Below are 14142 nucleotides of genomic sequence, written 5' to 3' on the forward strand. Positions count from 1 at the left end.
TTGACATTCGGCTGCTATTTAGAGCTGACTCACGTTGGCATACGAACTTGACTCAAGCTTATTTCAATGTCTGGACTGCTTCTCAAGAGAGAGAGAGATACCTTTAATTAGCGAAAATCGATTTTTCGCGGAAAGCTGACGTTCAGGCAGTGCCTGACGGTCATTTCTTCAGCTCATTTCGCTGCCCGGCGTTTGGTTCATCCTGGTTCATTGCGGTGCGGCAGTGAATCACGTAAGACATTTTCCATCGATTCGTCTTATTGCTTTTATTTCAATCATTCACTAACCTACTATCGTTCTCTGGGCCTAACATTTGATAGAAGCAGTTTATCTCCCCAACCTGGAACATTTTCAAACAGCATCGAACACGCGCATATGTGCATACATGCATAAGCCGAAGTACTACACAAATGATATTTAATACACACAGACATCATTTATGAACCGCGATACTAGCTAGCAAGTACGGAAAACGTATAGTTTCGGCATTTATAGGCTGTTGGCGTCTCATACATGTGGTGCCATGGCTTCAATAACATGGGTAGTGATGAACAGTTTGCTCAGTCAACCGCGATAGTTTTTTCACAAATGTGGTCTGGGTGGTCATCTCCAACAGTGTTGTAGCTCCTTGAGCCGGACAGCAGTTTCCGCATTAGCGAGGCTGAATTCATGCCTCGACATTAACTGACAGTACTTCTGCCACTGGCTTCGTCGGCGCGGGCGACACCATTCCTCAGGGCTCGCACCACCAGGGTTCCTTCCTCGGTCAGAACAGATGTAATCGAATCTTGTCGCACGTCGTCTGGCAGCGTGAAGCGATGGGTGTACTCTCGGCGGACGTAGTCTCCCTCTTCTCCTGGCGAGGGCTTCTCTAGGTGACCGGCGTGAACTTCGACGCAGTTACCCACAGTCTTCACGGTTATCTCCCCGGCGACGAAACCCGCAACGTCAAACGAGCGGGAGAACTCCGGCAATGAGCGATGCTCGTCATCACAAGTTGCCGCGCAGGCACCTGAGGCCTCATTCGAGTCGTTGCTGCCGCTGCACGCTGAAGCGCTGTTTACGTTGGGCAGCGCATCCTCTATGTCACCGCCGTCTTCAACCAAGACCTTGCTTTCGCCGGGTGGTGGACAGTTCGCCTCATCAGGAGCACACGGCCCAGCTTTCCCTGACTCGAAGGGCGCGAACACCTCGCTCAAGAACTGATCAATAAGCGGTGCAGTCACGGGAGGCAAGCCATCCATCACCCATGGGTTGGCCTCGGCGAAAGCGATCACATCGGCCAAACTCGGCACCACTGGATAAAGCAGCATTTCTGAGCCGACTTGCTACAGCAGAAAGGTGATCCAAAAACAAGGCGCGGGAGAGACAACTTTCGCGTCGAAAGATGTGCTCGTAAAGTGAGATGTTCCGCGCGGAGCGCGTATTTATTGTGACGCGCATTGCCGCGTATTGCGCCAGAACCAGCCTGTGAGTCGGCGTATCATTACAACGCACAACGGCGCCGTCCTTCGAGAGCGTAACCTTTGTATGACTAATGCGCACGTGCGATCTGTTTTGCTTCGACGCATTTCTAGAAACATCTCGAATGCCGAAGAGCCGGCGGAAACCTCCTCACGCTTCGCTGCGCACTCGGCGACCACTCTCCCCCACAACCCACACCCAAACACGAAACTTTTCTTCCTCCGTGGATGGATGGATGGATGGATGCTATGAGCGTCCCCTTTATAACGGGGTGGTGACAAGTATGCCACCAGGCTCGACCAAAAAAAAAAAAAAACCTTTTTTCCCTTTTTTCCCTTTTTTTTTTATGTTGGCCTAATGCCTCTACTTCGATAAATTCTATCTTAATGGAAAAAAGGTAAATTTTCAGCTTAAGTTCTCTGCCATTTACGGCACACTGTCCATATTTTATTTTTCCAATATTTATTTTTGTCCTTTCTCTCTAATTTTCTGCCACCAATACTCTAACCGTCTCTTACTTATTTCAATCACGGGTGTGTTCAGCTTTCCATTGTTGTCCCTAAAACCCAAGGCTTCCTGTAGGCTCGTGCCCAAACGTACACCTGGGGGAATATCTCCACATTCAATCAGAACATGCTCCGCCGTTTCCTTATCTTTCCCGCAGCATGTGCATTGTTCTTCTTCTTTACTGAATCTTGCTTTATAACTACGCGTTCTAAGGCAACCCGATCTCGCTTCAAACAGTAAAGCGCTTCCCCTTGAATTATCGTAAAATGCCTCCCTCCTTATTTCATTTTTGCCCTTTCGGTAGTTACTCAAAGCCGGTTTTTTCTCCATAGCTGCCATCCAGTAAATCCTCTCCGCCTCCCTGACTTTTCCCTTAACGCTCTTTGTTGACATAGCCGTGCGGCTGGACATAGCGCGCCATCTGTTGAACGTGGCAACAACTACATCCGGTCTAATTGTGTTCGTTGAAACCGACCTGAAACAAGAAAGGCGGCGCGTGTTTTGTTATAAATTAGCTCGCGCGGAGCGTAGGCAAACGGCATTACCAAGCCACAACGCACAAATATTCAGCGAGTGGTGTGCTTTCGCTGTTTTACTTCCGCGGGCTTTGTAAAACCCTGAAACAAGGCTAGGAAGCTCGCAGAGAACATCGGAGATCATTCTGGACCATTCGAAAGCGCGAGAGCCAATGGGAGTGCTCGCACCACTGCGGAAACTGGCCGCTTCTCTCCGATTGGTCGGAGACTTCAGATGACGTTTTGGATGCTTCTAGAACAGCGCGGGAACGGTATAAAAGGTCGCGACGCGCAGGACGCTGCGGCTTCGACCTGGAATCGTCGGCAAGCAGGTCTGCGCTGCTGTCGAAGGCTGGCAAGATGGGAAGACCGGTTCGGCGCTGCTTGTTGGCGCTGGTGCAATGTGTCGTTTTGAGCCGTGGGAAGCCGGATCTCAGATGCGAGCATCACGGAGGCGTCACTTGAGTGGCAGTCTTATACACGGTGTAAGAAGTAGTAGCTTGTGGTCTTATAATATGAGCCAGTTTCATTTCCGATACGGCGGCTTTATCGGCTCCCTCTAGGAGGTTCCACCGTGACGACGAAATCATGGTAAGTTTATTTTCAGTTATCGCTATTGATAGTGTGTTAAAAGTAAAATTTCTTTGGAAAACTTCAACTAGCGCACTGAAATGTCTTCGCGGTGCACGTTTGAACGTAAATGACACTGAAACGCTGCGTGTTCTGTAGCATTTCGGGTAGAGTAGTAAACGTTAAATTGTTTATCTCGCGCTTGATTGTGTACGTTTCCTTGTGTTCGAGGCCTTGTCTACTGGAAGCTTTGCGTATTGAAAATATCTTGTACAAAGCAGCGCAGCTGTTCGTACACAGCGTTGATGGTGACCTTGTTCCAGATTTGCACATTTTTCTGTATGCAGGATGTATCTCCCCCGGTGATGAGAAGATCATTATCAGCGCCGAGTCGCCGCTGATAGCGGCGCGGCATGCGCATTGGAGGAGAGGCACGTAGTGCGTGCGATAACGAATGCCGCAGGTTGTGTGCGCACTCGTTTATCTGAGGTTGTAGGCTTCATCTTAGGTTGTGCAGGCTGAAATATAGCAAGATGAGTCAACAGAGTAACTGAGGTACGTATGCCGTTCACGAAAAAAAAAAAGAGTGAGCGCAGTTGCCCAACATAAAAAAGCCCAACAATAAAAAATACATTCATAACCGATCGAGTTCTATCTATTGTGCCATTCTTTAGGAGAACCACATACAAGGAGGTTGGAATTTATTTCGTCGTGTCAGCGTCAGTCTAAGGTGCTATTCGCAAGGGAAAGATTACGCTCTGTATCTCTACTGACTCGTGATAAGCTCATTTGATCGACCAACGCCAGAGCAGTTTTTTTCTTAATGATTGGAAATAACCCCAAACGTGGGCCAAATCGTCTCACTCGTGAAACGATAGCTGTTGAAATTTGGATCTACACTGGGTAAGGTCTCTAGATATGTGAAGGTAACTATTAGCTAGCTTCAGAGTTTTATTTATTTTTTAACAAGTAAAAATATTATTTTAGTGGGTGAAGAGCCTATTTCTTGCTTCATTTCGGAACAAATCCCCACAAGCGTTGGCTTGAGGAGTTGTGAAAATAAAGGAAAACCGCACAGTTATGTAACATTGTTTTCTGTGAAATATTTCTATGGATCGAAAGGAGCGATCCCATATTCAATATATTCAGCCATATTACGTTGTCATGGTTCGATCTTCGTTGCCTTATACAAGGCTACTTGCGCGATGAATCGAAGACTCCGTTGTGTTCAAGCATCGATTGGACAAAGAAAAAAAATAAATCTGATTTCACTTGTTAGTCAATTCATACTATAAAAGCTGTCTGCGTCTTCGCGTGACCACTTCCGAGGTATATGCAAGTCATCAATCTTGAAACACGAAAAAATATACATCAGTGACATACAAGGTTCGGAATTCTCCTTTACATGACGCCTCCACATTGTCACAGCGCTTGTAGTCTATCATAATTTATCCGAGAAATGTAGAATCTCTGAGAAGGCATATAAGCCATCATTGTGTTGTGTCATTTATTCTTGTTCCGTAACTGAAAGTATTGGGAGATGCCGCCTGCAAGAATTCTCATCATAACCAGCGACCTCAGATGCTGCTTGGGTAGGCGTTTGATGTCAGCATTATGTGGAAGTTGCAAGTGAGCACCAAATGTACTGATAGAGAAGTTGGCCAGTGCTTTGACCGGCCGGCAATCTTATGCTGGGTAAAAGGCTGGGGCGGAATGAAACAAAAGTAGAAGCGGACACTATACTTGCACTTATCTATAGTCTCGTAACACGAGTGATAAAAGATAATACGATTATTCACACTGTGTTCTACAGATTTAAGCGCCCGAGTTCCCATCTTTATCGATATCGAGGAGCGATTCAGAAAAAAAAATTGAGGTGTAGTCCGCAAATTTTTTGTTTACATAATCGATCACAAATACCAGCACTGCAGAGGCTGGTATTACACAAGTTTTTCCCGCAAGAACGTCCTACCACTTATGCTAGGAGAACTTTTTTTGAATTCCCGTAAGGTCAGACTCTTTCATTGGCGAAAATTTAGACTAGTTATCGAGTGGTAACTTTAATTTGCTCCGTGAAAAGGGGGAGTGTAAATCAGACAACTGTGAAAGTCGTCTATGGAAGTAATCTGCAGCAAATAATTTTTTTCTTGTTGAGATTTTAGTGCTGTAACATTGCTCCTAAGGTGATTGAAATCATCAAATGCTGCATATCCGAGCTACATTCTTATTGTCCCGGCAGACGGTGGATATAGAGACGACCGTCGATCATTTTCCACTGGTGCCTGAGGACACATGTCAGCCGCGCGGTCTATTCTGTGGGGAACAAGATTAGCTCTGTTTTATAACTGCAGATTTCAACAATATTCGCGGGCAACTGCGAGTTCACTTAAGGTTATCAATCAAAAGTTGGTACCATACTCACGCCGTCTTGTGACGCTTGGAGAAATTCAAATGTGAGCTGCAGGTACACCGCGACTGTAGCTGTGGAAAATCAGTAGAAATATCTGTGAACGACACAAGCAGAGAGGAAGTGGCTCATTCATAACTGCAGCAGATATCGCTTGTTTAGAGAAAGATTCAAATGAACAATATTTGAGGCAAAAGGCAGTTACAACGGTGGGCACTGAAAATATAAGTATAATCACATGCATGCTTTATTTCGCCTTGTATTGAACATAAATAAACGATTTCTCGTAGCTGTAGTGTTAATAACCGAGCGAATTGCAGTCTCTAGACGTGATTGCCTGAGTTAAAGAGACCGAATAATCGACCTGTCTTAACACGTCGATGACATGTCACGGTAAAAATTGTGGAAAAAGTCTCGCTACCATAATTATATTCTGTTGTTGAAATAATGAATAAAATTCATGCATTGGTAAGGCTTCATTAATCTCCTTGAAGGCCATGCTATGTTGTCTGCGGCCATGCTATGTTTGATGGCCTCGGACGTCTCACTGGTGATTACAACGCACAACTACTGGATCATTTGAATGTAAAGGTCAATGATGATATCGCATTAAGCAGCCGCTTAACTTCGGGAGTCATGAATTTGGGTATGCTGACGTGTTTTTCAGCATTTCAAAGCAGCTTCTGTGGCAATGTCTTTGACAGGTTACTTCAGGATCGCTTGAACTAACTTTGCATAATCATTGTGGCAACCTACGCTTCAGATACTTAGAAATTTGGCGCAACCTCGACTCACGCAAACACTCACACAAGCACACACACTTACACCAGAGCAACACACACGACACGCAGCGCAAACAGCGAAGGCCCATTGTCTTTGCCTCTGAAGTGAAAGCTAGCGCTTGCGCCAGTAGGTCGTAAAACAGAAACACAGGCAACGTCATCACCGTTTCCAGCTACAGTCCCATTTTTTTTTCCTACTTTCCCGTTATCGTAGTCAAGCCGTGCGATGTTAGAGCTGTGCAGTTGAAGCGAGACCGTCTTCCCGTACTATACGTCGTTTGACATGAACTGGGGTAGTGCTACCGAAACGTGTGGCTAATCAGGCGAAAAAAAAGGGAAGCCGTATAAACCGGTAACGACCCACCGCGGTCGTTTCAATCTGACTTGCAAGGAAGATAAACCAACTTCCCGATTCCCATTGACGACGTTTTTCAGCTCGGGCGAAAACGAATTGAATTCGTAAAGGTACTTAGACCCAAATATATATTTTTAAGTGGTGCGGCAGCCATGCTTTCCTTGTAAGCCCCGTATTTTATGTGCTTCCGTCGCTTTTATTATTGCGGTCAGGCTTAGAAGGCGCAACACTTTAACTGCAATATCTGTTCTCGTATCTTCCTCTGACTTACAAAACTTTCCGATTCGCTTGGAGCAAAAGGTCATGTGGAGCACGAAAAATTGAATTCAATCACAGTGGCGAGACTGTCAATGCCGAATCTTAGCTCTAAAAGTGTGACAGCTTGGGCTAGTTGGTGTGACATGATGATAGTTATAGCGCGAGAACAGAACGAACACACAGAGACAAGAAGGACACGAAGGACACGAGCGCTCGTGTCCTTCGTGTCCTTCTTGTCGCTGTGTGTTCTGTTCTCGCGCTATCATCTTAGCCCTAAAATTATTACTCACAGCAATGTGGCCTATTCTTTTGTGCATATGTTACAAAGAAATATAAACAACCGTCTAGTACATATTTTCTTGCTTGACCTATCGAAGTTCCTGTGTGCAAGCATGCACTGTGACTATCAGGGGATGTCTCATACAATGGTGGCCTTATAAATGTATAGAGAATTTGTGAGCTATGGCGTAACCCGCCACAATGGCTTACTAGATATGGCGCTAGACTTTTTACCGCAGGTCGCGGATTTGAATCCTGGCGGCTGCGGCCACATAGAGAAGACAATGAGGCCCGTGTGCTTAGATTCAGGCGCCCGTTAAAGAATCCTATAGTTCGTCGAAATTTGCTGAACCCTCCACTTAGGCGTCCTTCATAATCATATCGTGGTTTGGGGGCGTTAAATCCCCCCGAATTATCGTCAGATCATAGGCGTGCTCATGCAGGTTTTTCCAATGAAGGGGACGAAGTTTCACACCGTAGCACTCCCTACACCTCCCGATTGGTCGTGTCCGATAGAAAACAAGCTTCGCCATGAAAGCGAAAAAAAGAAAAAGAAGCGAGGATGTACTTCTCACTACATCCAGGCTTTGGTTCTTGGGTTAGATTCTGTTTCGAACCTTTTTTTTACTTTTGTTTTGGAAGATCACGCTCTGATGTGCACGCAAGTTTCTGTACCGTACGTCACATGTTTCAAGGCTTGCATCTAATGAGCCACTTAAAAAATTTCATCTTAATGACAGGCCCAACATGGAACCTTCAACAACACCGGAACCATTTAGGAGCATATATATATATGAAGACGCCCTATTGAAAAGAAAATGTTTGTTGGTTTGTCGATGTATGCGACTAGAGGCACTTACAAATCTTACTACATTTGTGATGCATCCGATCTCAAGAATTTAAGAACGCCTTGGTGGTCACAAATATACGAAGCCACGTTTATACACGGAAAGTGAAGTTATGCGACAGTGGGAAACCACGCCTGATGCCGTCCATCGAATGTGATAAAACTGAGTTAACGGCCAAGATGTCAATATCATGCCGGTATTCCACATGTGCAAGTCGGTGCAATGGGCTCATGGTTTCTATCTCCCTCTCTCGGTTCCTGTTCAGTTCAGTATACCGCAGTCTGGTTTTCAAGCTAAATTGCAAGCATCAATCTGAAAGATCACACGAAATAGCGAGTAAAGTATGTAATTCATTCAGCAAAGACGTAAAGCAGGCATCACCACAAATCACTCGGGAACTTTGTCATTTTCGTGAGAAGTTGCAGGCAATCCGTGTACATGGCACTCTATACGTTCCAGGGCCCATGCTCAAACGTGGAGCTGTCCAAAAAACGGTTTGAAGAGACCATTTATATTAAAGAGAGTCGCTGTATGCCATTTATATTAGTCACCCAACATGGTCAATGGGCACGGTGTTATCTCATTGATCGCATTGCAATTAGTAGTCAGTCAGTATTGATGCAGCTTTGCATGTATGTCTGTTTCGATGTCGATTGGTAGATAGCAAGCCTGAGAGTATCACCCCCCCCCCCCCCTCCCGGCCTGGTCGATTTAGACGTAGAAGCTTTGACGCGATTCCACGACGTACTGCAGTAGAAAACGGATGCATGGTGTTCTAATGCTGCTAATTGTTAGGATTGTGTACCAACACACAAGCCGCCTCTTTAGACGTGGTTCTCGGAGCAGCATTTATGTTCCAAACTTTTGGGAGCACAGGTGAAAAGGTTTTCCCTGTCTACCGACAGGGAAAACCATGAATTCTCAGGCATTTCTGTTAGTCTGGATAAACTCAGTGGTCTCAGGGAAATTGTACTCCGTCCAGGGAAATAAATTCGCTGTCAATGAACAAAAGTCTCGGTGACGCTGGCTTGATATTCTATGAGTGTATTTTTCTAGTCTTGTGTGAATGTTCACATTGTGCGAATATCAGGATATTGCAGTATTCGAATTCGCTTTGATTCAAGTTTGATTTTGAAATTTCTGAAGTATTCGAAGTGAACGAAGAGTTGTATATCTGTCCGCATGTGACCCTAACCTCATCATCTGCACTGGACCATGATAAAGTTGTTCTCGCTCACTCACTCACTAACTCACTCATTCACTCACTCACTCACTCACTCACTCACTCACTCACTCACTCACTCACTCACTCCTTGTAAAAGTGGTTTAACTGCAGTGCAGGAACGCTAAGCAGAGAAAACAACTAGTCAAAGAGAATCTGCACTGTCGCGAAGCCTCACTTCAACGTGAAAGAAGTTTTTTACTTTCACATCGGTTAATCATTTTTTGCGTTTAATAGCTTCTTGCACTGAATTTTATTCGCTTAGTATAGTAAATTTTAAAACGTAACATATTTTACAGCTAGCCACTTGTGTTCTTGCTACTACTTTCTGCTACTTGCAACTACTTACTGACCTTGCTACCATTTTAAGTTGTTTCCATCTCCGTTGACCAACTACTACAACAGAAAAGGGCATCTGCACAGTTTTTTTTAAAATATTGTGCACGTTAGTTAGGTCACAAACATTCCGTTTTTTTTGCATAAAATGTCATAGTACAATTTGATTCGCAATTATTAGATTACCGGGTCACTATTCGCTTGAAATTCGCTATTCGCCTACAATTCACTATTCGCACAAGCCTATATTTTTCAAATCGCGCAGCCGCTGTGGCTGCGAGAAAGGGCGCATTTCGTTGTCGGCGACCATATATCGGAGAGCATCCTACTGATGAATGGCATGCGGGAACCGTGAACCACGGCAAGTCATATTGCGCGCTCTCATTGAGGTGCTTTCTGATTACGCAGATCAGTTCTGCGTTCGTTGTAGCAAATACCGCGCTTAGTTCCCGACTCGTTGTTTTTGCTACGCTGTGTGACAAGCAACAAGCATGAGTAGCAGAGGTGGCCAGTAGATGTGAAGAGCTCCCAGTTATGAGACAAACGATTGCGATCGTTCAGGAGGCGGATGTTCCCTACAAGACTTGGACCTTGCAAGTAGTTGCTTCAGTCTGATGATGATGATGATGATGCTCCTTGCCTCATTGGCACCTACCCACTCTGGGGGATCGTCCATGAGTCGGAAGGATCATACTTACTAGATTTATGACTAATATTTAATACGAGCTAAAGTGATTCTGAGATGATTTTTTTAATGTAAGGGTAATTATGAATAATTGTAACTTTAAGTCGCTCTATCCTGTGTAATATCCCAGAGACTGAAGTTCTTTTGACTAGGAAGGCTGAATAAAATAATTTTAATAGTTGATACACCTAGCAAATCTATTCGAGTCGCATATAAACTCTCCGATAGCTTTGAAAATATTCCGGTCCGAGTGCCCCAGCGCGAAGGCCCAAAATGATAGCAGAACAACCGACGTAACCGGTAGACCACATTGCCGCAATATAATTTCGATACGTTTTCTGTGTAAGGAAAAACGTCGGCAGCACAATAAGAAGTGTTCGATAGTTTCGAGTTCGTTGCAATAGGAACATTAAGGGGAGACGGTCAAACCCGCTCTCTGCGTGTAAAAATTTAGGTTTGGAATTCTACAACGCATTCTGGTTATTGCAACTTCAGCTCGTCTTGCTGCACACCATTTCCTGCTCCAAGGAAACTGTAGGTGCAGAAAGTCTGGTGATGAATCAAGACGTGGAGTGAACACAGATAATGCATACTTTCTGAACCTTGCCGCAGTAACAAACGCCGTAACAGGAAGGAAAGAGAGAACTGCACCTGCCAGAGAAGATTTCGCCAGAGAGTCCGCAACTTCATTGAGTACAATTCTTTTGTGTCTCCACACCCAAATTAATCGCAGGTTTCGCAAATGATGAGGAACAAGTAATCGCAATAACCTTAGAATGTCCGAATCTGTTGAGGCAGTTAGTGCTGAACACAACGACAATGAATCTGTAACTATAGCCACAGAAGTAATGGTTAAAGGAATTTTACGTAGGGCTAATATAACAGCTAAGAACTCGGCCAAAAGTATTTGATTGTAATCAGGAAGCCTAACTGAAAACGACCAGTATAGTTGTGTAGAAAAAATTCCCACCCGGCCTTTTCTTCACACTGCGAAGCATCAGTTGCTATCACAACCGTAGAATCAATTTGATTTAAGTGCTCTTGAAAAATGCCGTTCAGAAGATTACTACGTTGTAATTTCACATTGTTAGGAAATATATCGTCATAAGATATGGATAATTCACTGAACCTTCCACTCATAGGCATTATATCATTAAGTCTTATCTGCAATGGGTCCAACAGCTTCTGCGTAACGATTACCTGAGGAGTATGAAAGCGAGGCCATGTTTTATTAAAAAACAGAGCTGGATCACTGATAAATATATATTCTACTCGTCTTATCGGCGAGTCATAGAATCCTAAAAATGCTTGAATCGGTAATAATTTGAATCTAACAGGTAAAGAAGGAATTCGTGATTCCTTATATAGAACAGAGTTTGCTACAAATTTGGGTAACCCCAGGCACTAGCGAAGTGCTTGGCGCTCAATTAGAACTAAGAGAGTATCATCCATGCTGGTACGCCAGAGAATAAGGCACACCCAAACTCCAATATAGGGCGTATGTACATCTGGTAAATCATTATTAAGGCGTCTGTCCGCATGCCCCATCGACTGTTACTAATCCTTCTAAGTAGGCCTAACGCATGTGACGCTTTGGTCCCTGTATGTTCAATATACATCCTCCAGTGGAGCTTTCCGTCATAGATGATTCCGAGGTACTTGAGTGTTTGCACTTGGGGAATGTAAGCTTGGTGGAATGGGAGACATATTTATATTGTCTTGCGGGGAGAACCCTAGAACGGCACATTTCTGTACATTAAGAGTTAAACAAATGCTGCCTAGCCAATCTTCCAAGGTAGATAAGTATCCTTGTAAATGGGTATAAAGTGATTTTGTGTCATCCGCAGATGCAAAGAATGCTATGTCATCCGCGTAAACACACGTGTTCACTCTTTGATGACGAGGAATGGAGCTAAGCAAGATATTAAATAGTAGCGGGGACAAAACCGCTCCTTGGGGATCACCTCGTATCTGTCTGAATTTCTCTTTTGATATCCCACCCAGTACACAGTAAAACTCCCTGTTCAGCTAAAACTCAGTCGCCCACGCGATAAAAAAAGTCAGGCCAGCCAATCTCTCTCATCCTTCTTAATAAAATTGGGTATTCGTCAGTATCGTAGGCTTTAGAGATATCTAGTCTAAGTAATGCTGCATACTGTTTCTATCGCCGTGCTAGCTCGATTCTGCTCTCCAAATCGACGTGAGCACACCCGATAGACATTCCTGTTCTAAAACCAATTCGACAGGGATTTAATAATTGTTTAACAATAACGAAGTTAGTTATCTGAGCATGTAATAGTCCCTCTATCAATTTAACAAAATTGGATGTTAACAATATCGGTCATAGAGTAAGTCCCTTGTTTTTATCTTTAAGCGGGGTATCACTTTAGCTACATTCCACACAGAAGGAATCCAAGGGTGTTTTATAGAATAATTTACGGTATCCTATAACACATTCGGAGCAACATCCAAGAAAATGTTCAGCAACTTCATAGTGATACTATCAGGGCCTGGTGCAGCCGCTGGTGAACGTGCTACAACTGACGAGAGGACCGACAATGATATATCTTCAGTGTTTTCGAGAGTGTCTTGCCTCACAAGAGGTGAAATAATGCAGGTAGACAATCTAGCCTCCAAACCCCTGGCGATTGCACCTATAGCGAATCTTCTATTTCTTGAGTAGTATGCACTATTGATTCGGCATTTAAGGGACGTGAAAATAATTTGATAGATCTAAGATACCGGAACAATGCGCTTTTATTGTTTGATTTTGAAAGGAATGCAAAATGGCGAACGTCAGCATTTGCTTTCGCGCCAGTACGCTTGATACTCGCTGCAATAAACTTGTAGTTCCAGTTACTAGGAGACTGATTGTGCACGATTTGCTTCCACGCTGCTTTTCGGCGTTTGTAGTCCCTTGAGCAGTCGTCATTTCACCAATTATTATCTGTAGGGTCTTTCCTTCCTTGTATCTTGAACTCCGACCTCTTACGAGCAGAGTCAAGAATATTGCAAACATTACCTGCGCTGCTTGGATTTTCAGCCAAAGATGTAAAAAGTGCCAGCAAATTCATTTTGGTCAATAATCGAACGGACAAGACACTGTTCATTATACTGTGACCCGTGGATCTCAAATATCACGGGAATGTGGTCGCTAATCGAACCAGTGTCAACCGTCTCCCAGGACAACACCGAAAGTCCTGGACCCGAAAACGTAAGATCTAGCACCGATCGGGACTGGCCCCGTAGAAATGTTAATGATCCGTTGCTGTGACAGGTGAAATTGTTCAATGCCGCCCAGTCCCATAGACGTTTTCCATTCTGGTCCGTTCTAAATCCCCATGATATATGATGAGAGTTGAAATCTCCAGCTAGCACAACCTTTTTTCCACAGTTTAGAAGAACTGAATCTAGTGACTGAGTGTTTAGCACACCCAAAGGAAAAAAATGCGTTAACCAGAGAAAATTTGAGACCTCCTGGAAGAGTTACTTCTACTGATAATATTTCACTTTCTGTAGACATTAGTTTAAAGCATAGCCTTTCTTTATGGTAGAACTTATTATACAGAAGAGTGAGTAAACCACCTCCTCTGGATGGACAATTTAACCAAAAATGGTCGGTAATTACGCAGACTAAAAAAATTATTTGGAGATAACCGAGTTTGTTGTAATATGATAACATCTGGATGGATCCGAGAAATTAAAACGTTGAGATCAGTAGCAGCAGCAAATACGGATCGACAGTTCCACTGCAGCACTCTCATCTATCTTCCGGTGACAAAAGCACCGTAGAGGCTACAGCCTCCTCCAAAATGTTAGCTGTATACCCTCGACCTGAGGTAGAACTTTTTTGATTGATAGTTAGTAAAGGTATCGGAAACTTTTAGCGGAGGCCCCCTTAGTTTCTCTGAATG

At 44.1% G+C, this 14142-nt stretch overlaps 1 protein-coding gene and 1 long non-coding RNA gene across 15 annotated transcripts in view; one reads left to right on the top strand and one right to left on the bottom strand.

Moving 5' to 3' along the window:
- Positions 1 to 251: 251 nt before the first annotated feature.
- Positions 252 to 1454, bottom strand: LOC119185104 (uncharacterized). The gene has a single exon (XM_037434228.2). The coding sequence runs from the start codon at positions 1311 to 1313 to the stop codon at positions 681 to 683; it is 633 nt and encodes a 210-aa protein (XP_037290125.2). The 5' UTR covers positions 1314 to 1454; the 3' UTR covers positions 252 to 680.
- Positions 1455 to 2985: 1531 nt separating this feature from the next.
- Positions 2986 to 14142, top strand: part of LOC119185067 (uncharacterized) — a 97627-nt gene continuing 86470 nt past the window's right edge. For 13 of the 14 annotated variants that reach the window (XR_012894869.1, XR_012894861.1, XR_012894859.1 and 10 more), the window contains exons 1-2: positions 2986 to 3077; positions 3404 to 3611. This is a non-coding gene — a long non-coding RNA (uncharacterized LOC119185067). Of the gene's footprint in view, positions 3078 to 3403; positions 3701 to 14142 lie in introns of those variants that run through there. The other variant, XR_005111481.2, reaches the window with a different exon arrangement.

Source organism: Rhipicephalus microplus, chromosome 1 (genome assembly GCF_043290135.1).
Source record: "Rhipicephalus microplus isolate Deutch F79 chromosome 1, USDA_Rmic, whole genome shotgun sequence".
NCBI lineage: Eukaryota > Metazoa > Arthropoda > Arachnida > Ixodida > Ixodidae > Rhipicephalus > Rhipicephalus microplus.

What these genes read in the sequence shown, in the direction of transcription:
- LOC119185104 (XM_037434228.2), bottom strand. Translation starts at nt 1,313, where the DNA reads ATGCTGCTTTATCCAGTGGTGCCGAGTTTGGCCGATGTGATCGCTTTC.